We start from the raw sequence: 25,573 nt of genomic DNA, 5'->3' as shown, positions 1-25,573 counted from the left end.
CTCTTCCTTTAGAGCTTGATCTTACATTGTAACAATATAGATTGGGGTTGGAATTGTTTTATAATTTAACAGTGCAAGAAAAATGATGGTATTATCTTTATACTTTTGTCCCTTAGTTTTAAGTAATGAATAGTTCAAATGGAAGGTACTTTATTGATAGGAAGAATGAATGAGTTATGTAGTTCTTATTTTAGGGCGGGGGGAAATCAGGAAAGTATGTTGAGGAGAAACATCTTGTATTTCATGTTTATTCCTGATGATGTGACACTCCTTTTTAGTCGTTTTTTGATATGAGTGGCAGTGTCTCTTGGTTGTCAAGTAGTTGACCAAGTAGATACTTATATTGTGTATGTAGACAGCAGTTTAGGAGTTAAGATTTAACTACCTAAAGAGCAAAACTGCCTTATACTTAAATCTCCTAGTCACCCAGACTTTATCTCTACAAATTTAGTTTGAGAGTTGCAAAATTGATGGAGAAGACAGAGTTAAAACTTATTTTTGCAATTATGTTTGCTAATGATGGATCCAGGATCATTAATAGTAGAATATCCTGGCTTCCCACTTAATCCCCTTAGTTAAAATTATTTAAGTAATGGATATGTTTGTGTATGAGGAACATTTGATATTTTGGCAATAGGAGTATTTTACTTGTATTTAATTTGAAATATGCTAGCAGTTCATGGCAAATATTAAATAGGCCAGGTAGATATTTTGCATTTTTGATAATTTTTTACCCTGGTTGCTACTTCTTTCCTGTATTCTCAAATAAGTAGCTGAAGATGCTACCATCTCTGTTGGCCATTTGTGTTATCTAAGCAAAATTAATTAACATCTGTTGGACTGGAAAACTATGCTGTTATCCACTGCTTTGGTTTTTTCTTTTTTTAATCTCAAAATTCATTTCCATAATTAGTTTTATTTGAAGAAGCTTGGAAAGTTTTCTGCACTGAAATTTAAAATCCATAGTGTTGCTGTAATTTAGCTTTCCAGGATTTTGAATTTGAATTTTTGTTTTTACTTCTCATATTGACAGTGTAACAACATTACGTATGTAAAATTTGAGTATTCACTGCCACTTTTTTATAGTTACACATGTATCTGTGACAGTAGAACTTTGTTACTTGTTTGCAGTCTTGCCATGATTCTCTGAGAAGTGTGTAGTACATACAACTTTAGACTTTAATACAGTTTCATAGTTTAAAGCTGTTACAGAATTAAACCTTTGTGTATGGTAAGAGTATCTTCAAGGTGGGTGGATGTTCTCTGTTTGAAGGAATAAGATCATTGGTATTCCAACAGCATTTTTTTCTTTTAATGTTTTCATCAAGCACCCAGTCAGCTTGAAGAGTCTCAAATGGATCCTACCACTGAGAAAACAAGATGGCAGTCCACTATGGGGAATTGAGGAAAATGGATTAATACCAGAGTGCTGTGATAATATACAACCAAGACAGGGTTCTTTTAACATGGATTTCATGAAATGAATGAAGACATAGGTTTCTTACCCAGCACAAATGGACAGTGGATTTGACTTTCCAAAGACTTTTTGTATCATTAAAACAAGTAAATTTTTGACATTTGGAGAAGAAAGATGGCACATTAACACAGATGTTAGTTTGTATGCCTGGAAATTTTTGCAGTTTGATTTGTATGAGTATGACTTTGTGGAATGTTAACTTTAATAAAATTTCTAACACTTTAAAATTTCTCAGTTTGGGCTTTTTTTTTTTTTTTTTTTTTTTTTTTTTTTAAGCTGAAATTTCGTTAAATGTTCACTTACTGGCTTAACACTTTGACCTTTAGAGTTCCCCAGGGGTAACGTGTACTGAATAAAGCTGGTAAAATGGAAATGGTGTGATGGAAGATGTTTTACTGGGTTCATTAAGATTGGTCTTTTTTTTTTCACAAAATTGTGGAAATTTATTTCAGCATTAAGAAATGGTCGTTTGGTTGAAAAGCTATTTTGTGCTTTCATGAAACATCTTGGAAAATAACTTACCAAGGGGTAATAATAGGAGCTTTAATTTGCCATGAGATTGTAATTAGCTTATAAAACAAAATGCCTTTTGCCTCAAAATTCAGAATGAGTGATAAAATATTTTTATAAGTTATTTTGTGTTGATGGAAAGGGTCTCTTTTACCTATGCTTTTTAATATTATAAATATCTTAGAATATTCATCTGAACATTTAAACATATGCCTCCTGTTTTAATAGTTAATATTAATTAGGGGAAGAGATGTTGGATTTATATGAAAGTGTCCTTAGGGTATTCATAAAGGACTTAAAATTTTGGTGGCAATAATGTCAGTGGTACATTTTATATAAATATGAAATAGGGCTTATAATCTATCTAGTATTTTTCTTACTCTGTTTAGGAATTTGGAATAAATCATACATGTCATGGATTACTGTTTGAGTTCTAGGTAAATGCTGCTGTTCCATTTATTGATAATTGAATAAATACCAGTTTTAGCAACTATTATGAAGATGGGGTAGACTTCATTTTGATACCCCAAATGTCTTGTTGATTCTGTTTTCCCATTATACAGATAACAAGGACTAGTTGAGTTTGAATTTTTTTTTTCTTTTGGTGAGAATCATTTCTTGCGATCAGTGTCAAATACCATAATGCACACATCTCTGGTCAATACATGTGCAGTATTCTCATTGACTGATTTGAGGTGGTTGGTCGTCTAAATCAAAAGTGGAATTTTGAATTTTGATTTTGGTAGAAAATTTATGTTCTGTGGAAAGTACAGAATTGAAACTAGGTTTCGATTATGGATTTTACTACCTAGAGGCAACATTGTTACCTTTGTTAGGTATAAACCCAAAATAGTTTTTTTCAGGGAGGGGAGGATATTGTTCTGGCATAGTCTAATGTTATGTGAGGAAGGCTTATTTCTTTTTGGATTCATGAATGTTTTCTTGGGGTGCTTGTTGAGAGAAAAGTATTAAATAATTTGTTCTTGGCCTTCGTCATTTTGTTTCCGTAGATCAAATGGTGTTGGTATTTAGGAGAATTCACCCTGTGACATTACTTTGATAACTTGCTATCAGATAGGACTAATTGTTATTAATTTGCCATTGTCGAAATGAGGGTATATACTTAGAATTTGATTTGAAATACAAGGGAATGGCTGGGATATATGTGTTCTGTTGGCTTGGAGATGGAGTTTCTTGGGTTTGTTTCCTAAGGGTGCCCATAGTAGTTTCACGCTCTTGAATTTAAGAACTTTGTTTTGTCCGACTCTGTGTGAAGTAAATATATGGTGATTATGAGAGCTTTGGTGAAGTTTGCAAGGTTATATATAATGGGTTAAAGAATTTTATTAAAGGAAAATTGAGATTCTTAGATAAAAGCTAGTTGCCATAATTTTTGCTCTAATGCAACTGAACACTAGGGAGGCGCTGTTGAGTTGTACCCCCGTTTTCCAGTTGGGATGGAAGATTCCCCCTTTAACTTTGTCTTTAGATAATTTTTGGCTTCACAAAGAAGGCAAGACTTGAATTTAATTTATGAAATAGAGGTTTTGCTTTTATTCAGAAACCATTTTACCCCTGGGGGGTTAATTTTTTAAAAGATTAATACTTAAGCTAAGCTTTATATTCTCTAAGAATTATCCCTCTTTCAAAATGGCTTGATAAAACACCACTTCCTGTCCAGAGAGGAAGTTATTTTAGCTCAAGGACTGAAATATTTAGCAGATCTTTAGACAAAAGGAACAAATTACATTTCTCTCTGGCTTAAAAAGGGTGCTTGAGCCAGAGGGGGTTAAGAAACCCTCCCTCCTCCCCTTGATGGGGTGGTCTGGAGGGGCAGGGAGGTGTGGGGGTAGGGGTCCTCAGGCTCCCTGGGATGGAGGATCTTTTTTTTTTTTTTTTTTTTTTTTTTTTTTTTTTTTTGGTGGAGATGAAGGGGTGGGTCTATGGTACATCACCTGAGTTGTGGGGTAAATGTAGAGAGTGTCAATCAAAGGCAGAGCTCTCAGAGCTGGGAAGGAGGCTCTAGATGGCGGCTGTGCCTTAGAGAGAGCGCGCTCTGCTCCCTGCCTTCGCCTCACTTTACGCAACTTTCCCTAACTTTCGGGCAGCCTCAGGGGGCCCCCGCAGCCCCCTGCCTCTCCTAGTGACTTACTGGGGTCGATTTGAACCTTTTTAAGGGAGAAAAGCAGCTTTTAGGAGCTTTCTTTTCGTGCCTTGTTGGAAAGAAGCAGCCGTACTGAGAGCCCAGGTCGTTGTTTTTTCCAGCTTAGAAGCCATGGCGCACCTCCATTTTTGTGCGCTCTCCTAATGAGGTTTTTTTTTCTTCCGGACCCGTTTTAGTATTAATTATTGCTTTATTTTTTTGACCAGTTAACATATTGGAGGATTATTGTATTTATTTTTCGTTTTTGTAACGGAGGATTTTGTTTTTATTTTTAATTATTTGGGATCTGCTATTTTTCTACTACTAGATAGGACTCTTGCTCTGGACCTACTACATGGATCAGGTAAGTCCATGATCGTTAGTGATAATTTTAAAGATTTATATGTATAAGTTTGCTTTATTTTCTGTAAATATGAGAAATTCCTGGATGACGCAATAAGATACAGAGATTGTTATTTGTATCCAGTGTGTTACTTTGAGAAACTTTCCTTATTGATAGTGATGATTTCCTCTGTTCGGTTTATCCGTTTTTGTTTTTTTTTAAGGAAAAAATAGAAATGTTTTGTTTTTTGGTGCTTACCGCTGTTGTATTATAACAATATCGTTACATCGTCAGGACTTTGTTCCTGATAATAAAAACCATCGATAGAAGCTGGGACCTTACCTTTCTTTCAACTTTTGACAGTAAATACCTGGGCACAGGACTTCAAAGCAAACACAGATTCCCCCTCCCCCTTAATATTTAAGAATTAAAAGATGATGAGAAATAAGGACAAAAGCCAAGAGGAGGACAGTTCGCTACACAGCAATGCATCGAGGTATGAGCTATCAACTTTCTTCCTTTTTTCTTTTTTTTTGGGGGGGGGGAACCTCAGCTTACATTGTTTACCTTGACAGACAGGGAGAGCTGTCTATTTTATTTTAGTATTTTACTAATTTGAATTCGTTTTTTAAAGCGTGACCTTGAGATTGCTAATATGCCACACCCTAATTTTTTGGTAGCAATTTATGAAAGTTGAGTTGTGACTTAAGGCCTCTTACAGCAGTCAAAAGGTAAGGTACCTTTATTCAAGGGGGCCTTTCCTGCAAACTACAGTTTTTCTGTCAATAAATTTCAGGTTTTAGGTTTTTGTGCTGTAGAAAAATGACCTTGTCGGTTTAGCCATTGCTGCATTGCACCATTTTACATACAAGGCAAATTTTTTCTTTGAAGAATCTAGGATACCCAAACTTGTAACTGAAGGCCATAGAGGAGCCTTGTGGTAGTAAATTATAGTAAATAGACGTTTGAGAAAGTTATATGAATGAAAAAATGTACATTTTAAAATGAAATTGCAAAAAGGACCCTTTGACTGATGCCTCTCAGTTTATATTTTTATTTGACTCTGTATTTCTTTTGATACTCTTGACATTTTAGGAAATTTTGGTAAGATTTATCAAAACCTTTACTCCATGGTTACAGTTCCTGCATTTATGAAATCAAACCTGTGATCACAGAAATCCTGGAATACTCTTAATATACTTCTCTTTTGTGTTTGTTACTGATTATACTTGTATCATTTTGCATTTAAAATATTTTAAGGTTTGCATTTATATACTTATATTCAGACAGTGCTTTTTGGTTGGTAGATGTGTAGTGTCTTATTTTTGCATTTTAGTTGTAGCTGCTTTAAATTTATTGATTTATTTTGACAGAGTCGCCTGGAATGCTTTATCTTCTGAAGCTTACAAATATACTGTTTGTTCAAATCACGATATGTTTCACATTTGTTGGAATCTTATTAGTGACTAAGTAATAAAGCCTCTCAGATGTTTTGTTGTTACGATCTGTATATTAATTTTTTAAAAGTACATATGAATGAGTTTCTTTGACGTGTGTTCTTATAAATTGTCATGTTATGAATTTTAAATCCTACAGTTAAGGATGTGATTAATTATATGATTTTTTCCCTCAATTTTGCTTTTACTTTTATAATTTTATAGAAGTAATATTAGGTTAGTGAATTTGAAAGTTTTGTTGAACTGGTTTATTACAAATGTTGAATTTTATTTATACTTTATTATACTTAAAATATTTTGACCCTTTCTTTTAAAAATACTTTTCCAAATTCTTTTGCAAATTAAGTTGTCACACAATTTGGATTGCTGTCTTTTGAAGTGAATTTGCTCTTGTAATTACCTAGATTTGATTTAGGACAGACAACTTCTCTACTAATCCTAAACTGATTTTTTTTCTGAAAAGTAACGGTAATTTGAAGAACTAGGAATCCCCAGGTGTATTTGACAAATTATTAAAGATTCAGTACCTAAAATTGTTGCTCCCTTGAGTATGTCTGATTTGCATAGTCTCACATAGGTTTTGGCTTATGTAGGGTTTGTGGTTAACATCATTGATGAGACTGCCTTCTAATTTAAAAAATTAAGCAGTGTTGCTCTTCTTTCTTTTAATAATTTACTTACCTAGAAAACTATTTGGAAGTTGTCATGCATCTGCCTGTTGGCAGTGGGAGATTACAGCTTAACAAGGAAGCATGATGTACTGCTCTTTGAATTGATTTTGTCAGGTAGTTTGATTCACATACCTGATGAATGTTCAAAAATATCTGAGAGACTCCTTGGAGTTTTAAAATAGTTATCTGAAATTGCATACCTTAATACATGTACATAATTATGACATCACTTCCTTTTAAAATTGTAAAGCTTAATGGGATGCTAGTGGTGTTTATTGTGGTAGATGAATGTTAATTTTAGGAAGCTCAAGTTAAGGAGACTGTTCAGGTACTAGTACTTGGTTCCTTAATCTATCACAATTTCTTGCAAGGACCTAGTTTCCATGGCACAAAGTCTAGTGTTCAGGGAATTCTACAAAAATCACTTTTACAGCCTGAGCCACTAGAGAGGAAGGGAGGAGTTTGCAGGTCAAGTAAACTCTGTTCTGAGAATTAGTTTAGGATCTGAAAGGATTGAGTGCAAGTTTAGGTAAACCTGATACTTCACTGTTTTTGTTTGGAAATAATGCAGTGACTTTATAGTTTCTATATAAAGTTTGTTATTACTGTATTCTTTTGTTAATGCTTTTAACTATGTTATATGTTGTATATCCTGATTTCTGAAGATTAAAAAGTTACTTTCAAAAATATGATTTCAAAAATACTTGATCTATCTGTAAAGTTTCTAAATATTAAAAAAAAGTTTTAGTGATGGACATACAGAGAAACCATGTACCACACACTTCTTTCCTAAATAATTGTCAGTGGGGTAACGAGTAATCTTGAAGCTTGGGAAGCAGGAGACCAGGGAATGTGAATGGACCTGTGTGCACACAAAGGTTCTGTGTGTTCTAGGACGCTGCGTTTGCAGTTTTATCTAAAGAACTGAGACAGTTTATTAAATTTATCTCTGAATCGTCTGCCTTTGAACCAGATTTATTTTGACAACCTGCGGTGCGGCAAAAACCTTCTGCTTTTTAATCCTTTTAGCAGTTATGCCGAAAGACTGGGGCTAATTAGAAATGGCATAATGCAGTTGCTCGGGACTGAACAGGCAGTTTTTAAGTGGCAGCCATTTTATGATGCTGATAATTCTTAAGAATCGGGATTTTTGAGAAGACTCAAAATCGAATGTAAACTTGAAATACCAAAACTCCTTCCCCCCCGTCAGCCTTCCGTTTTTTTGGTTCTGTGGTGCTAAAATAAAGGGCAACTTGGTAGTCCGCGCGGGCAGCAGCTCTGTGAGCCCCTGGCATCTTGGTGCAGGTCCAGCTCAGTCACAAAATGGCTGTTCCTTTGTGCCGCAGCGCTGACAGACATACTGCATTGCACTGTGTACTCGCCAAACAGCAGGAAGTTGCCGTGCCGAGTTCAAAGGCCGGCCGGCGCCGGCGCCGGCTGCTGATTGGCTGTGCGCACGCCTGGTAACAGCGGGTCAACAGCGGCGGCCCCCGGCAGGCCCCGCCCCGCGACGTCAGGCGCGTCGTCTCGCCCCTGGGAGGGGCGAACGCAGTGACGTTGGGCTGCGTGCGCCGCCGGGGTGCTTCCTGTCGGTCCTGCGAGCCCTCGGCCTTGGGGCGGAGGGTCGGAAGGGAAGGGGCCGAGCTGCGGCCGGGGCTTTCGGGGGGTGGGGGTGGGGGTGGGGGGCCGCCTCCCGGCCGGTTCGCTTCGGCGGTCCTCTGCGCCCTCCCCTCTAGCCGTCCGCACCCTGCGGCGTGTGTTCCTCGGCCCGTCCCTCGGAAGGGCGCTCCTTTCTTAGGAGCGGCTTCTACTTTGGGACGAAGTAAAAGCCGCTGATCGAAAAACCTGTGGGGTTTGACTTTTTTTTTTTTCCGCTTTCCTTTCTCCTATCCTAGCGGATTTTTTTTTTCCTTTTCCCGTTCAGTGAAGAGATTAGTGAGCTTAATCTTCTCATCACTGACCAAAACCGTTTCTCTGTCAGGAAATATTTTTGTTGAAAGTGTGACGTCCCAGCGGGTGTTAGAGCTGGTGTCTAATCATGGCTCATAAACAAAGGGACGGTTATGTGAACCTGTCCCCGTGCATTTTTACTTGGTGCCACGCATTTTCTCAGTTGGCATTTGATGGAGGAAAACTCAGGTCAGTATGTGCAAAGTGATTTATTTTTAAGACTACGGGATACGTAGAAACCAGTGTTAGGAGTTTCCACTTAGCACGACGACGTTAACTTCAAAAATGACAGAAAACAGCATGTGAGGCACCCGTTAGTGTGCGCACAAGTGTTAGGAAGAAAACCGCTCCTTCCAGGTGTTGGTAGCAGTGTGCCAAGGAGCCGCGACGCCCCGAAACTCAGTTGATGGAACGAAGCACTTGGAAGGCCTTGGAAACCTCTCAAGCCCCCGGTTCTTGGGTATTCTAACTCGGTCCTGGTAACTGTTAATAAAACGCTTTGGTTGTGTTCGGTCTGGTTGGGAAAGCTTTGGCAAGGATTTCTGGCTCTAAAAAAAAAAAAAACCAAACAAAAAACCCTAGTTTAGCAACGATTATTTCATGATTGAGTCGCACGTAATGAATTTAAGCACGAAGAGAAGGCTGTACTGTTTTCCTACTGTGCCCTGACGAAAAGGTTTTGTTTTCCCCCCTCTGCTATTGGAGTGCTGTTGGCAGTCACGGGAGGGAGTCGTCAGGTACTGGGCCTATTTCAGAAGTTCCTTACTGAGTGAGAGATGCTGTCTCCAGAGAGATGTGGATTGTAGGTAGACAGGTTTACCTGAGCATCTTTCACGTTTCCGAATGAAGTTTTAAAAAGTTAAAATTTGCCATAGTAGTTGGCTTTGTAGGTTCACACAATTTTGAAGCTTTTGGAAGAATCTTTTGAATAGCTTATAGAAACTTTAGGTGAAACTGGAATTTTGGTTCTATAGACTTGTGCCCATCAAGTTTAATAAGAGATTCTTAAATTATGTTCTCAGGTATAAAGTACGTATACAAGAATTAGCTTTAGAGGTGAATACTTGTAGAACTTGACCATTTAACTGGAGCTTCAAACCTCAGAAGTGCGTTTGAAGCAACAAGAAAGAAGATTCTTCTTGTGTATTGAGGTTGAGTTCTGGTTAGTTGTATAAATTTTTTACTATTTGCTGAATGTCTTTAAATTCCTAAAAACTGGAAGAGAAGTAGTATTGCAGTCATGTTTGAAGATATAAACTACTTTGTTGAAGATGTTTTAACCCAAAATGATGATATTAATACGTGAGTTAAAATTTATATTATGATAACAGCAATTTATTTACAAACTGTTTGCATGCCACTTGGAGCCAGTGAACTTTTTAAAGAACCAGAGTAATTAGGTCTGTTCATTAAGACTTCTGAGCGTTTTTCCTTCTGTGCAGAGAATGGCAAAAAATGGCAAGAAAAATGTTGATTTAATCTCTTTTCTGTGGCTTATTTATTTTTTAAAAAAGATTTTCTTTATTTATTCATGAGTGATGTGCAGAGAGAGGCTGAGACACAGGCAGAGGGAGAAGCAGGCTCCTCACTGGGAGCCAGATGTGTAGGACCGGATCCCATGACCCGGATCATTGCCTGAGGCAAAGGCAGATGCTCAACCACTGACCGAGCCATGCAGGGGTCCCTCTGTGGCTTCTTTTAAAACCTACATGGCACCTTGAAAATTAAAATCTGTAAAGATTAAGTCCTCACAGGAACATGGTTAAACAGTATTTGATGAATTTTGTGAAAGTTTTAGCAAGTTCTGGTTTGAGAGGTGAATCTGGAAGTTGAATTTTTTTCTGACAGTATCTGACACAGATTTTATTTTATTTTTTTCCACAGACAGTGTGGACAGGGGGAGAGGAAAGAGAATCTTAAGCAGGCTCCATGCTCAGCTAGGATCCCAACTTGGGACTGTCTCATTACTCTGAGATCATGAGTCTGACACTCAACTGACTGGGCCACCTGGGCACCTCTCAGATTTTATTTTTTAAAAGATTTTATCTATTTATTCTGACAGGCAGAGACATAGGCAGAGGGAGAAGCAGGCTCCCTGTAGGGAGCCTGATGTGGAACTCTATCCCAGGACCCTGGGATTACAACCTGAGCCACCCAGTTGTCCCATCTCTCACAGATTTTATAATTATTTTACTCCTCTCCTTTCTCTCATATGGCAAATTCCTAATGATTGTTAGATACTTTTTGAGGCCTCTGGGATTTCCAAACTCCTATCCTTTCTCCCATAAAATGTGGTAGGGTAAACTTCTTCCTGACAAAAATTGAGTGTTCTGTGTCATACCTAGTAAATTTTTTCTGGTTATGACCTTTTAAAAAACAAAGAAAATTTTAAGGCCCTTTAGGTTCTTCCTGCAAATCTTAGAACTCAAGAACTCAGTTGGCTTTCTTGAGGGGTGGAGGTGGGGGTCACAAACATATTATTTATTTACTTTTTTAAAAAAAAGTCTTTATTTATTTGGGGATCCCTGGGTGGCTCAGCAGTTCAGCGCCTGCCTTTGGCACAGGGTGTGATCCTGGAGTCCCCGGATCGAGTCCCGCGTCAGGCTCCTGGCATGGAGCCTGCTTCTCCCTCCGCTTCTCTCTCCCGCGCGCGCACGCGCGCTCTCTCTCTCCATCATGAACAAATAAATGAAATCTTTAAAAGAAAATAAAGTTTTATTTATTTGACAGCAGAAACAGAGGAACAGCAGAAGGAGAGGGAGAAGCAGGCTCTCTACTGAGCTCTTGCAGGGCTCAATCCCAGGACCCTGGGATCATGATTTGAGCCAAAGGCAGACAACTTAAGTGACTGAGCCACCCAGACGCCCCAGCCCCATGTTGGCCAATTTATGCTGAGTGCTTGTTATCCTAGCTGTTGTTGTCTCCTGCCTTCTAGCCTGCCCCCGGGCATTGAATTCAAATTTATACCTTAGCAAAATTGCTAATTGCTGCTGTTTTGGAACTTTAGTGTTAGTGTAAGGCCAGAACAATAGAAGTTGACTAAGTCATCAAATACCCATCAAACCAAATACCATCAAATAGACTTAGGGTCTATCCAATGTTTATTTTGTAATCAGTAACGTAATACAGTGTGAGAACAACACATTGTTTATATGTCTGCTATGACCTTTCGACTTAAGTGTTTAAAGTTTAATTGACAGGGCAAGTCTGGGGACAGACTTTCTAAAAAGCTCGAGTGCAGTTTATGAGGTGAGGAACGAGCTTTTTGCTTTGCGAAATAAATCATGGAGAACCTAGGTGTATGGAAGCCTTTCATGGTACATTTTGAAACAGTTCCTATGTAGTATTTTAGTGTTAAGATACTTGGTTAGGGTTACCTTTTTTGGTTAATTCAGTGACCTTATCAGGATTATATTCCATACTGAAAAGAACTGTAAATTCCCTTTACTGAAGAGTTCCCATAGTTTGGGGAAATGCTGCCGAGGAGCCTTGGCTAAGGTCCTGATTTTATGCTTTGGATTCAATATAATGAGTTATTTTGTTGTTTGTGGTGGGTTTAATTGTTAACTTCTGTGCCTGGCAAGTGCTGTGTACCTAATACACACCAGTGTGACGTTTACTTGAATACTGAAAATTTTTTTCCCAATTTAGGCCCATGATGTCTACTGTTGGACTTGCAGAATTCTCACTTAAAAAATGTGGATAATGATAATCTTCTTGGGGTTATGAAGTCAAGTAACATAAAGCCTATAAAGTGCTTGTTAGGAAATAACCTGTTACATTGAAAGTGCTCTTTAAATGTAAGCAATGAGTACTATTTTACTTCTAATGCTTTATCTTACTTTCTTACCCCTCCCTCTGCACTTATTCCCTTGTTAAGAGTCATGCTGTTCCTGAGAGTAGAGGTTGGTGTCCTGGCCTCCCATAAGAGATCCATTAGGCCTAATCTAGGCCCCTTTCCCCTCCTGCTGATACAGGTATCTGTCTAAATCATTCTAAAATGATTTTAGAAGGCAAGTCCTCTTTTAGTTAGCTGAAACCTTAGGTTTTTTTTGTAGTTAATCCTCTCTTAGAATTTTCTTCTGAGACAGCCAGCCTTTTGAAGGGAGTGTTTGATGCTTTCTGGACCAGAACAGCTTCTTGTTCTGTGCTTGTGAGTCACAGCGCAACTGTGGGTAGTCACTCTGAGTAGATACCTTACCTTCCTTCTGGAGCAAGTGGTTATTGCCCTGGTTTACCCTCTCAAGCTGTGCAGGAGTGAATAATGAATGCCAAGGAGCAATGCTGTTTGGATACAGATGTAACTGCAATAATACTTAAAACTAATACCCAGTTGGCAGTGGCTTGCTCTTCCTAATCCACCTTCATCATAGCACCATATATCTGACTTAACATAATGCCTAAAGTCCAATATTATTCTGCTTTAGCTGTAGTCTAGGTTTAAGATTTCTGTATTGTTGGTCTTCTTAATGTTATTCATTTCCCATTCCTTATGGTTTGTGGGTTGAGTTCTATTATTTGTTCCTATAGCAGACCCTGGAGAGGGCATCTAAAAAGACTCAAGTCTAGCCCAGTTCTCTAGGATTGAGTTAATTTTCCAAAGCTCTCCATGCGGTTTAAAAGTGCATGTATTTCCATAGGTTTGCATGTGTTTTGATTCTTTTGACAGAGAACCTCTTGTTGGATTCCTTTCTAACCCTTGGTGTTCCTGTTGCCTCTCTCATTTTTTTCTCCTTGTCCCTTTAGGGCAATTTTACCAGTAGCTTGCGTTTGGAGGTCTGGAAGGGAAAAGTGGGTGGGGTGCTGGTGTAAGGGTGGTTGTGTCTTGATGGAAGAGGGACATTTTCTGCACTAAATGTTATGCCAAATCCAGCAGTAGTGTATGCTGATAGAATTTTTCACCCCCAAGGTTTTTGAATTCTTGTCCTAATTGCTTTAAATTCTAGTGCTGTCACTTCCTTACTATAATTCTCCACTTATGCCCTATGATCCTTCTAAAAGTTTGGATTCCAGAATTAACTTTGAATGCAGTGACATTCCATTCATAATTCCCTTTCCCTCAAGCTGATACAAGTAACTGTCTAATGCAGTGTATGTGGGCTCTGCTGTTTGGAATAGGGTTTGTTACACATTGGTGGGTTGTGAATTGTCACCAGCATTAAAAAATAAAATAGAATATAATATGATAATAAACCTTATGGAATGGCATGTGTTAGGGTTAGGCTTATTTCTAAGTTCAGCAGTATCCATAATGTTGGTAATCTTTCATTTGGATTTTATCATAGGGAAAAGCAGTATGTAGTAAGAATTTTATGGGAAAATACTGGAGTAGATTTATGCTTTTTTGACTACTTGCTCTTGTGTCAGGCACTTTTTTTTTTTTTTTAAGATTTTATTCTTTTATTCATGAGAGACACAGAGACACAGGCAGAGGGAAAAGCAGGCTCCATGAGGGGAGCCCGATATGGGACTCCATCATCCCGGGACTCCAGGATCACGCCCTGGGTCGAAGGCAAGCGCTAAACCACTGAGCCACCCAGGGATCCCTCCTGTCAGTCACTATTTTAAGGTTTTTTTTTTTTTTTTTTTTTGATGTGCATTTTATTTAATGTGGCGGTTAGTGTAGCAGAAATGCTACTGACCTGCCACTGGTTAGCCAGTTCCCCAAATTAACTGTCCCAGAGCACTTTCCCTTTGAAGGCCTGTGGGTGGTCCGGCATCCTGCTGAGCTCTTTCATTCCCATCCCATTGTGTTCCTTCATTTGAGTCATATACATAAAAAAGGATTTGCAGATTCCTCTCAAATTTGTTTATGCTGGTTTTGCAGGTAATTTTGCATTTCAGTAAGCTTAAACTAGTGGATGAGGTAATAGAGAGATTTCAGTGAAAACTAAGTTTGTTTTGGAAAAACACAGTAACTGTCATTTATAGTGCCTACTACGAGCCTGGAATTTGTTAGAACAAGTCCTTTATATGTGTTAATTTGGGTAATCTTCACAAGCCTATGAGGTAGTTGTGATTACCCTCCTTATTTCGCCGATAGAAAACTCAGGCATTAGGGGAAAGGAGTAAATGGTAGAATTGGATTCAAACACTGGTAGTTTGGTTCCAGGGGTCACTTAAGCATTTTGTCGAAAATTACCATCAAATAAGATGGCTAAGAGGAAACTGTATATTAAGGGAAAATGTAAAAATCGAATTATTCTGTATGCTCTTTTCTCATAAAAACTGTGTTTTAAAGAAACCGAAAACTCAAAATCTCAATGCATTGTAGGGTTAATGGGCACCAGAAACTTAGTGCTGCTCAAAAGTCATTGTTTTGGATAAAGAATTTCTAGTTAAAATGTGGCTGCTGGTAATTAATAAAACGAAAACCTAAAAAAAAAAAAAAATGTGGCTGCTTTAAGTGATTCCCATGGGGGTGGTTGGGGACTCGATAAAAGAAGGGTGGATGGGAGGGGGAGGTACTGGAAATCTCAGAAGATCTTTTTGCAGTCCTGACTCCCATTGCCCCCCACACCCTTTGGATTTGGCAACGGATTATGAAGACTGGGTTTCTAATTTGTTGTCTTGTTCTAAACTAACTCCTACTTAACTTCCAAATACCCTTTGCATCAGAATCATTTGGGAATTTTTTTTTTTTTTTAACAGGCCCCAGGGGCACCTGCGGGGCTCAGTGGTTGAGCATCTGCCTTTGGCTCAGGGCGTGATCTTGGGGTCCTGAACTCCTGAGTCCCTTTTCGGGCTCCCTGCAGGGAGCCTGCTTCTCCCTCTGCTTATGTCTCTGCCTCTCTCTCTCTCTCTGTCTCTCATGAATAAATAAAGTCTTAAAAAATAAAACAGGCCCCATACCTGATTGGATTTTAGGGGTTCTATATGTAGTAGGGCAGGGGCGATCATGGGCATTGTCATGGCTTTCCAGGTGGGTGTATTAGGTAGTCAGGGATGGAAACCATTGTTCTCTAGACATGCCGTGAAAGGAAGTAGCTCTAGTGTCTTCAGTTTCAGTAGAGGTTATTTGACATTCAAATAGAGACATTCAAATAGTGTCTGGCTGATAAGCTGTAATTTTGAGGAAGGTGAGTGATAGGTCAAATTCTCCATTTCCCTTGCTTGATTTACCAATAAAAATAAAAAATTGCTCCTTTTGAAGTTAGCTTTATAAAGGCATGTAAGTCCTCAGATTTACTTGTTAAGAGTCACTTGAGTGATAGTTAAACATATTCCCAGCCTTTCGCCTGGAAGTTTGAATTCAGTCAGGTCCGGGAGGTCCCATCCCAGGAACCTGTATGTTGAACACCAACCACGGTTGTTTCTTGTGCGGAGGCTTGAGGCTGGTTTGGGAAACAAGGGCTAATTAGGACAGAAATTTGGGTCTCTGTTCTGCCTTTTAGCTGTAAGATCTTGGGCGGGAACCTCTGAACTTGTTTCTTTATCCTTTAGAAAAGGAGAAAGGGTAGACTATGTGTGTGTCTCTTAGGGAAGTTTAGAATGAAATAAAGCAGTAGTTTCCTACTTGGGACATCCCCCCTTCCTGACTTTTGGCAGTGTCTGGAGATATTTTTGGTTGGGGCTGGGGTGCACCTGGTATCTGCTTGGAAGAGGCTAGGGATGCTGCGTAAATGTCTTACAACATGTAAGGACAGCCTCCCACAACAGAAAATGAATTATCTGGCCCCAAATGTTAGTAATGCCATGCTTCAGAAACTGTGGTCTAAAACATTTGGCAAAATGCTTGCCACAGTGAATATTGATTGTTACTAAGAAAGTTGAGGGAGTCCTCACCATTAGTATTGCTTTTTCTGTGGCTTGATTCAGGGACCCCACTTAGGTCCTATGACTTTGGGTAGAAGTAATTTGCTATTGAGGTTAGCATTCTGGCTTTTTAAGCCCCCTTTGAACGTTGGAGTTGCTACCTTATGGAAGTCTAGAGATTTATAGCCTAGAAGTAAGGAAAGATGAGACTCAAAGGGCTGCAAGGAATTTGTGGTCAGACTAGTTCATCTGTCCTCAGGGCTCTAAAATATACCACCTGAGATGGTGGGTTATAGGAAGAGCTTTCTTTCACCCCGCTTTAACTACTTGTCCTGTTCTTATATGATCCTTAGTGCATTAGCAGATCTGAATTGGGTAGATGTTCATAAAGTGGTTATCTGGTTTTTACCTCATCCAGGCTCCTTGCTCTAATTCACTTTTTCCTGGTGGTATATGTCCATGGATGCTTCCTGAACTGTTTATTTGATGCTTCTGGAGCTATTTAGGACTACTCAGTATTAATTGGTTATGGGGGAGCAGAGGTAGCATGATGAAGACAAGGTGACTTCTGGCACCAGTTGAAGATGTTAGGAGCATGCTTATTACAGATGGATGTTTTTCCCTTGTTAGCACTGAATTTCTGAATCTGAGAGACTTTGCTTTTTACCCCCTGAAACTGGAAGTAGCTTTTTGTGTGCCTTTTTTTTTTTTTTTTTCTGGAAAGAAGAGCCATGGTTTTAGAAGTGTTTGAAGTAACTTCCAGGGATCCCTGGGTGGCTCAGTGGTTTAGCGCCTGCCTTCGGCCCAGGGCCTGATCCTGGAGTCCTGGGATCGAGTCTCACATCACGCTCCTTCCATGGAGCCTGCTTCTTCCTCTGCCTGTGCCTCTGACTCTCTCTCTCTCTCTATCATGAATAAATAAATGAAATCTAAAAAAAAAAAAAAAAGTAACTTCCAGCACTGTCAGACCCCAGGAAGATCTGCTTCTGAATAGTGATCAATTCTGCAAGTCTTTTTTGAGAAATTCAGAAAAGCTCAGAAAAATTCAAAGAGTACAGTTTAAAGTTCTAAACAAATTAGATATGGCTAATGTCCTGTTTACTATGCCTTCTCTTTAGTTAACGGTCATGAACTTGACATATAAAAAACTTGGCATTTTAAAAATGTACCTGGTTTGCATAATGGGTTTTGTGTTTTAAAGATCTAATAGTTTTGCAATTGTTGTGTTGATGTTTATAGATCTAATCCATTCCTAGTCTAATTTGTTAATTGCAGAGTATGAATCTAGATTAGATTAATTCCTTTATTAGGGAATTAATGGTCTTTATGAGCAGAGCTGTGAATTTTTATACTTCCACTTCTTGCACAAATTTATTTTATTTTTTTATTTTTTTTAATTTAATTTATTTATGATAGGCACACAGTGAGAGAGAGAGGCAGAGACATAGGCAGAGGGAGAAGCAGGCTCCATGCACCGGGAGCCCGACGTGGGATTCGATCCCGGGTCTCCAGGATCGCGCCCTGGGCCAAAGGCAGGCGCCAAGCCGCTGCGCCACCCAGGGATCCCTCTTGCACAAATTTAATAATGTGTGTGCTTTTATATACCCATAGATCAAATTGCATGATTCATATGCATATTTGGAGGTTTACTGGAAAATGGCAAGTTGCTTTGCAATGCCTCTGCCAATTGCTTTTTCAGTAATGGTGTATTATTACTATCTTGCCTATTTTCTCCACATCACTTAGTATTATCATACATTTTAATTTCTACAAAGCAGATGGATGTAGAATAACCTGTTGTAATAATACATTTCTCAAATTACTCCTGAGGTTTAATTTCCTTTTCATAAGTTTCTTGGCCAGTTTCTTTTCTGTGGTTGATAATCCCTGTCCTTCCCCTAGTTATCTGTGGATTTTTCTTTGATCTGTAATTCTTATGTTATTGAAATTTCTCTTCTCAATTGGTCGTCTTTTAACCTTGTTTATAATGTGGTGTATTCCTCATAATGGTAGGACTTGAACCAGAGGCAGTCCCAGGTCTCCAGGATCAGGCCCTGGGCTGAAGGCGGCACCAAACCGCTGAGCCACCCAGGCTGCCCTAATGCTGTTTTACCGAAGAATGTCTGCATGGCGGGGACAGCACTGTGAGTCCCATAGTTCATGCTGTGGGGCTGGGAGGGGTGACATCATGTATATGCACTTGGGCTAAGCCTCTTCTATAATGAGGGTAATTTGTCTTAGACGGTTTTTGTAAAGGTTTAGAGGAAAATTTTTGCATATGCTTGACACCTAAGCGCTTCATAAATATTAGCTACTGAATCATCGATAGAATTTAGTCTGAAAACAAGTTTTAAAAAAAGAATTTTAGTGTAGGTTGCTTTGTGTTAACAGATTTTGCTTTCACCGACAAAAAAAAGCATCCTCTGCCAAACAGTTCAGCCATTTTGTAAATTTCAGAAAAAATAAACACCCAAGTGCTGAAATGGCAGCTCCTGGGCAGAGCACCCACAGGCTTACTTTTCTCTCATTGAAGTGTTGCTGTGCTGCCCTCTTGTGGCCATTCGGGAAACAGCGATAAAGAATTGAAACGGGGGTCTCTGGGTGGCGGCAGCGGTTTGGCGCCTGCCTTTGGCCCAGGGCGTGCGATCCTGGAGACCCGGGATTGAATCCCCCGTCGGGCTCCCGGTGCATGGAGCCTGCTTCTCCCTCTGCCTATGTCGCTGCCTCTCTCTCTCTCTCTCTGTGACTATCATAAGTTAAAAAAAAAAAAAAAAAAAAAAATAGGAACAATAGCTCTTACAAGGCTGCTTGCTTTCAAAGCCCAGTTGTAAAATATACTTCATCACTCCATTTTTGCCAACTTCAGTTTTAAAAAATATTTTATTTATTCATTCATGAGAGACACACACGAAGAGAGAGGCAGAGACGCAGGCAGAGGGAGAAGCAGGCTCCATGCAGGGAGCCCAATGTGGGACTTGATTCCAGGACCCCAGCATCACGCCCTGAGCCTAAGGCAGGCGCCAAACCACTGAGCCACCCAGGGATCCCCGATTTTTGCCAACTTCACAAAGGATTTTGAAGAGATACCAAATCCTTTTCTACCGACAAGTGAAAAGAGATGTTAAACTTTTTTTCATAAACATTTATTTTCAATTGGAATCCAGAAATCTGGTTTTGATGAGTCCCTTTCATTTATTTTTTTGCATTGTATTTCCTGTGTAGTGATTTTTCAGACCCAAATTACAAGTCTTGTTTGCAAATTAGATTTTGAGTGATTTTAGGATACACTTATTTTTCATAAGGATTCTGTGTGACAGATTCCTGAATATCCCATTTTTAATTGCTTCACCATTAATGTCGGAAGTCAGGTAATGTTATGACTTTGTTTAGGTGAGAGCTTATTTAAAGGACTCCCCCCTCTCCCCCAACTCCATTTGACCCATTTAGTCAAGTCTTGTGGATTTTCCACATCTCTGGGTCTAAATTGGCATTACAAGCTACAATTAAATATTGATAATGATTTAGTATTATTATAACTAGGCATTAATAGCAAGTCAGCATAATAGTTAATCTTGTCTTTTGAAATAGATTGTCAGCGCTTTAAGTGTGGAAATATAGTGTTTTGGTTTGTAGATATTTCTTTTCTATTTTAACACTTAGAATCTTGCCCTCCTAAGAGAGAAGTATGCAAATTAATTGTTATACCTTTATTAAGACTTTTTTTTCTTACAAAGAAAGTATATTCTTTCAGTTTTACTGAGGAAATAATTGGCATAAAACGCTGTATAAATTCAAGGCATACATTAATTTACATATACTAAAAAATGATTGCTACAGTAGCATCCATCCATCTATACAGTAACCTGAAGAAGAAGAATTCTTTTCTTTTAGTGAGAACGCATGGGATTTACTTTCTTAACTTTCCCATATCTCCTACAGCAGTGTTGGCTGTAGTCATCATGTTGTATGTTACATCCCTAGTACTTACCTATTTTATAACTGAAAGTTTGTACCTCTTGTAAATACCTTTCTCCAGTTTTCTCTCCCACCACCATCTGTATCCAGTAACTCTTCAGTTTGATCTTTTTTTCTATGAGTTTTTTAAAAAGTTACTGTTTTATTTATTTGTTTTTTTAGATTCCACATCTAAGTAGGACCATACAGTATTTAGTATTTGTCTTAGTTTGTTTCCATGTCTTGGCTATGTAAGTAATGCTGCCCTGAACATGTGAACATGGAGTTAGGTATCTTTTTGAATTAGTGTTTTTGTTGTTTTGGGTATATTCCCAGAAGTGGGATTACTGGATAGTTCTAGTTTTAATTTTTTGAGTATCCTCCATACTGTTTTCCATGGTGACTATACCAATTCACTCGCAGTGGACAAGAGTTTCCTTTTCTCCACATCCTTGCTAACTTGTTTAATCTCTTGTCTGTTTGATATGGCCATTCTAAATAGGTGTGAGGTAATATCTCATTGTGGCTTTAATTTGCATTTCCCTACTGACTAGTGATGTTGAGCATCTTCTCATATACCTGTTGATTTTTTTGTATATCTTTGGAGAAATGTCTTTTGAGGTACTTTGCTCATTTTTTAATTTATTAATTTTTAAAAAAATATTTATTCGAGAGAAAGAGAGTGCATGTGCATGAAGAGGGAGCAGAGGGAAAGGGAGAAGCAGGCTTCCCACTGAGCAGAGCCTGATGTGGGGCTTGGTCCCAGGAACCTGGGATTATGACCTGAGCCAAAGCCAGACTGAGTCACCCAGGTGCCCCATTAGCTTGTTAATTTTCAATGTATTTGCTTTTTGGTATTGAGTTGTTAGGAGTCCTTTCTATATTTTAGATATTAACTACTTAATCAGATCTATAGTTTGCAGATGTTTTTCCATTCTGTAGGTTGTCTTTTCATTTTGTTTGTGGTTTCTTTTGCTGTGCGGAAGCTTTTTAGTTTGATGTGGTCCCAGTTGAGTTTTTGATTTTCAATTTTTGATTTTGTTGTTCTTCAGATATCATATCCACACAATCATTACCAAGACTGCTCTCAAAGAGCTTTATTTCTGTATTTTTGTTTGGGAGTTTCATGGTCAGGACTTAAATTCAAGTTTTTAATCCATTTTGCATTAATTTTTGTGAGTGAGTGAGTAGGATATGGGTCCATTTTGATTCTTTTACATGTGGATTTATTCCAGCTATTACAGCACCATTTATTGAAGAGACAGTCTTTTCTCGGTTGAATTTTCTTGGATTTTTTTTTTTTTTAAGATTTTATTTATTTATTCATGAGAGACACAGAGAGAGATGCAGAGACACAGGCAGAGGGAGAAGCAGGCTCCATGCAGGGAACCTGACCTGGGACTTGATGCCAGGTCTCCAGGATCACATCCTGGGCTGAAGGCGACTCTAAACCGCTGAGCCACCCGGTCTGCCCTTTCTTGGATTTCTTGTCAAATATTTGTTGATTGGAGACACCTGGGTGGCTCAGTCGTTGAGCGTCTGCCTTTGGCTCAGGTCATGAACCCAGAGTTCATGGGGAGCCTGCTTTGCTTCTCCTTCTGCCTGTCTCTGCCTCTCTCTGTGTCTCTCATGAATAAATAAATAAAATCTTTAAAAAGTATATATTAGTTGATTGTGTATGGCTGGGTTTATTTCTGGGCTCTTGATTCTGTTCCCCTGATTTATTTTTCTGTTTTAATGCCACTACCATCCTGTTTTGATGCCTGTAGCTTTATAGTATAGCTTGAAATTAGGAAGTGTGATACCTCTTCTTTTTTTTCTCAAGATTTTGGCGCTTGGGGTCTTTGGCAGTTTCATATAAATTTTAGGATTGCTTTTTCTCCTTCTGTAAAAAATACCATTGAAATATTGATATGGATTGTATTGAATCTAAAGTTAGCTTTTGGTAATAGTGATATTTTAACATTATTCTTCCAACTTATGAACACAGGATACTTTTCCATTTGTGTTGTTTTTTTTTTTAAGTTTTTACTTTTAAGTAATCTTAAAAATAATAATCTGCATCTAATGTGGGGCTTGAACTTAAAACCCTGAGATAGTCACAGGTTCCACTGACTGAACCTGCCAGGCATTTCCCCGTTTGTGTCATCTTTTATTTTTTTCATTAATGTCTTATAGTTTTCAGAGTGAGAGATCTTTCACCTCTTCAGTTAATAAATGTGGTCCTAAGTATTTCATGGTTGGTACTGCTATTGTAAATGGGATCAATTTCTTTCTTTTTTTTTTTCTGAAAATTTATTTTTAGTGTATAGAAATACTACTGATTTTTGCGTGTTAATTTTGTATCTTGCAACTTTCCTAAATTCATTGATTAGATCTAACAGTGTTTTGGTTGAATTTTTAGGATTTTCTCCTTATAAAATCATGTCATCTGCAAATAGAGACAAGTTACTTCTTTTTCAGTTACATTGTATTTCCTTTTCTTGCCTGATTGTGCTCTAGCTAGGACTTAGAGTACTGTGTTGAATCTGAGAGCTGGGAGTGGGCATACTTGTGCCTGATCTGATGGGAAAAGCTTTCAGCCTTTTCACTACTGAGTATGACATTAGCAGTGGGAATCCTTTTTCTTCCCTTTTTTTTTTCTTAAGCACCTTTTTTTTCCTCCTGAATATTACTTTATTAAATATGACTTGCTGGTTTCAAAAATAATTAAAAAACACCTAGTCTTACTTTCATTCACATCTTTAGCTCATCTTGTGTTGGATTGGGGGTAATTTCCCTTGCTTTGCATTTGATTCTTTTGTCTGGATTTATTATGAACCATTTTAAATGTTAAAAAGACTAATACTTACATAATGAACAACTGAACTCGCCACTCCGCTTCAGTCCAATATCATTCTTTGATCACATCTGCTCCCTCAACCCTAGAGGTAAGTACAATTGTGAATTTGGTGTTTATTTTTTTAGAGGTTTGATTTTCATACTAATATATCTATATACATTTTTGAAATTACACAAGTAGTTCATTGTATCTGTTAGTATACTTCAAATAACTCATCAAACAGAGTAAACCACTGTTAACAGTTTGGTGATTAAAATGTATCTGTGTATATAGATTAGGTGTTGATAGAAACATGGTTGTGTTTTTTTTTCCTTAAAAGCTATTGTGTGCACTGTTAGATTTCTAGAGTCACTTTCCTACACAAACACAAATATACAGCTGCACAAGAAGCCTTATACAAGGATATTTATGGTCTGTTACAGTGAGCAATTTGGAAAACTAAATATTCTAGACAGAGATAAATATGGAAGTATATCAAGGATATTTGTAGCTTATTGGTTAAGATAATGGTTTAAGAATAGCCTAAATGTCTCATGAATAGGGGACGGATTAAATAAAATATAGAGCATCCATATTATCATTATAGAGGCTGTCAAAGGGAGTGAGGCATCCTATGTATACACGTACCCTTATTGTGGGTGCTGGCAGGGGATGTTTCCATCACATCTCAGCACAAAACGCTCCCAGGATTTCCAGCTAACTGGACTGTCCTGGTATCTTCAGCAGATTAATGCTATTTGTGATTTTCTGTTTGAGAGTTGAATATTTTCTTTTTTTTTTTTTAAAGATAGATTTATTTATTCAGAGAGAGAGAGAGAGGTTTTTTTTTTTTTTTTTTTAAAGATTTATTTATTTATTCAGAGAGAGAGAGAGAGAGAGGCAGAGACACAGGCAGAGGGAGAAGCAGGCTCCATGCAGGGAGCCCGATGTGGGACTGGATCCCTTGTCTCCAGGATCACACCCCAGGCTGCAGGCAGTGCTAAACCGCTGCACCACCGGAGCTGCCCAAGAGTTGAATATTTTCTGTCTTGTTGCTGGAGTGTTCTGTATTTCATGGAACATCCTATGGTCTTGAGACAGTTTTAGCTGGTGATGATTGCCAAAATGGGATTCTTGCCTTAATCTCTTGTCTGGAGATAGTGAAGCAGTATAGTAATTAGAAAACTAAACCATTCATTCCAAAAAGGTTGCAGAATGAATGCATATTTTAGCAAAGTCAGTGATTTCCCCCTGTCCTCTTCTCCAACATTCCAGGCCCAGGGAACATCAAAGAAGACAGTTTAGCTCTCAGGAGGTGGACACACGACCAAGTTACTTGTATAGGATGGGATACATGAGAGGCAAAGGAAGCCTAGATGTTTAGCAACTGGGGCTTTGGCGCCTGTCCTCAAGGTTGAGATGTGTCATTGCTAAAAGTGAGAGCCAGTGGAGCGTGGTGGTTGAAACTCAGACCAAAATGAGCCTGCCTGTTTCAGTTCCCAGTGACAGTAACTGCTGTGGCAGAGTATCATGGAAGTACTTAATAGGCGCTGAGTTTAGGATTGAAGAGGCCACGGAGAATTTTCCTAGAGAAGGTAATGCCTGAGGCTTCAAGAATTGGAGAGGTGCCTCACCAGCAAAGATTGAAGGTGAACAGTACTCAGGCTGACTGTGTTGTGTGCTGTACAAGTGGTTCAGTAAGGCTGGAGTGGTGGGGGTGAGGGGGGAAGGAAGGGTGAATTCTAGATCTTGAGAACTTAGAGAGGGAGGCCAGGTTTCCTGGGACATGCTGAGACTGGATGTTCCCAGGGACCAGGCCCGGGGAGGTGGGCAGCCAGCTCTTCCTCCTCCAGGCCTCTCTAATCACTCAGCCCCTTTGGCTATGTAAATGCAGCCTCCAGGTACATTCCTAACACTTTTTTAAGTGGAAAGGAGTTTCTTTCTAAATTCTTCTGGTGCAGAAATGCTGGAGCTGCCTCTGTACCTTTAAAACTGAGCAAATAATGGAGGCAAAGGTAATAAATTCCAACTAGTGCCATAAATTGTGTGGTACTGATTCACTAATGAGTGCTAGCTGGGGAGAACTTTGTGTTAGAAGAGCTGGGAAGTGAAAGTCTGGAAATCCTAATGTTTGGTAAGGTCTTGTCATTTATAGGGTCCTGGTGTCCTGTCTGCCCTCTAGTGCTCTCATATCATAACCTTGCCAGGATGGCACGGTTTACAAAGTGCCATGGGGGAGAGATCTAGGACTAAGACCTGAGCCGTCGATGCTGAAGCCTGCACTTGTTGCTATACTGTCCAGCCTTCGTCTTTTTATTATTTGCCAAGTGACCACCTTATGCTTGGTCACAGAGAATAAGTGATTTATGATGCCATAGTCAGCTGGATTAGTTGGCTTTTACTGTCCGGAGGGCCAGGGAGTCTAATGAGACCTTAGCAGTGTTGAGTCACTTATTACTGGGGTGCCTGACTGGTTTTGGACATAGTATAAC

At 38.8% G+C, this 25,573-nt stretch overlaps 1 protein-coding gene across 7 annotated transcripts in view; it reads left to right on the top strand.

The window, feature by feature from the left end:
• Positions 1–3,924: 3,924 nt before the first annotated feature.
• The window catches only part of CHD2 (chromodomain helicase DNA binding protein 2), a 119,366-nt gene continuing 97,717 nt past the window's right edge, over positions 3,925–25,573 (top strand). For 4 of the 7 annotated variants that reach the window (XM_038532745.1, XM_038532747.1, XM_038532746.1 and 1 more), the window contains exon 1: positions 8,314–8,740. In XM_038532745.1, coding sequence (XP_038388673.1) covers positions 8,640–8,740 — 101 coding nt within the window. In that variant the 5' untranslated portion in view covers positions 8,314–8,639. Of the gene's footprint in view, positions 4,495–4,836; positions 4,970–8,298; positions 8,741–25,573 lie in introns of those variants that run through there. The other 3 variants (XM_038532744.1, XM_038532749.1, XM_038532748.1) reach the window with 3 other exon arrangements.

The sequence above is a fragment of the Canis lupus genome, chromosome 3, assembly GCF_011100685.1.
Source record: "Canis lupus familiaris isolate Mischka breed German Shepherd chromosome 3, alternate assembly UU_Cfam_GSD_1.0, whole genome shotgun sequence".
Classification (NCBI taxonomy): Eukaryota; Metazoa; Chordata; class Mammalia; order Carnivora; family Canidae; genus Canis; species Canis lupus.
Note: the sequence above shows the minus strand (reverse complement) of the source record. Positions and strands in the feature narration are given on the sequence as shown.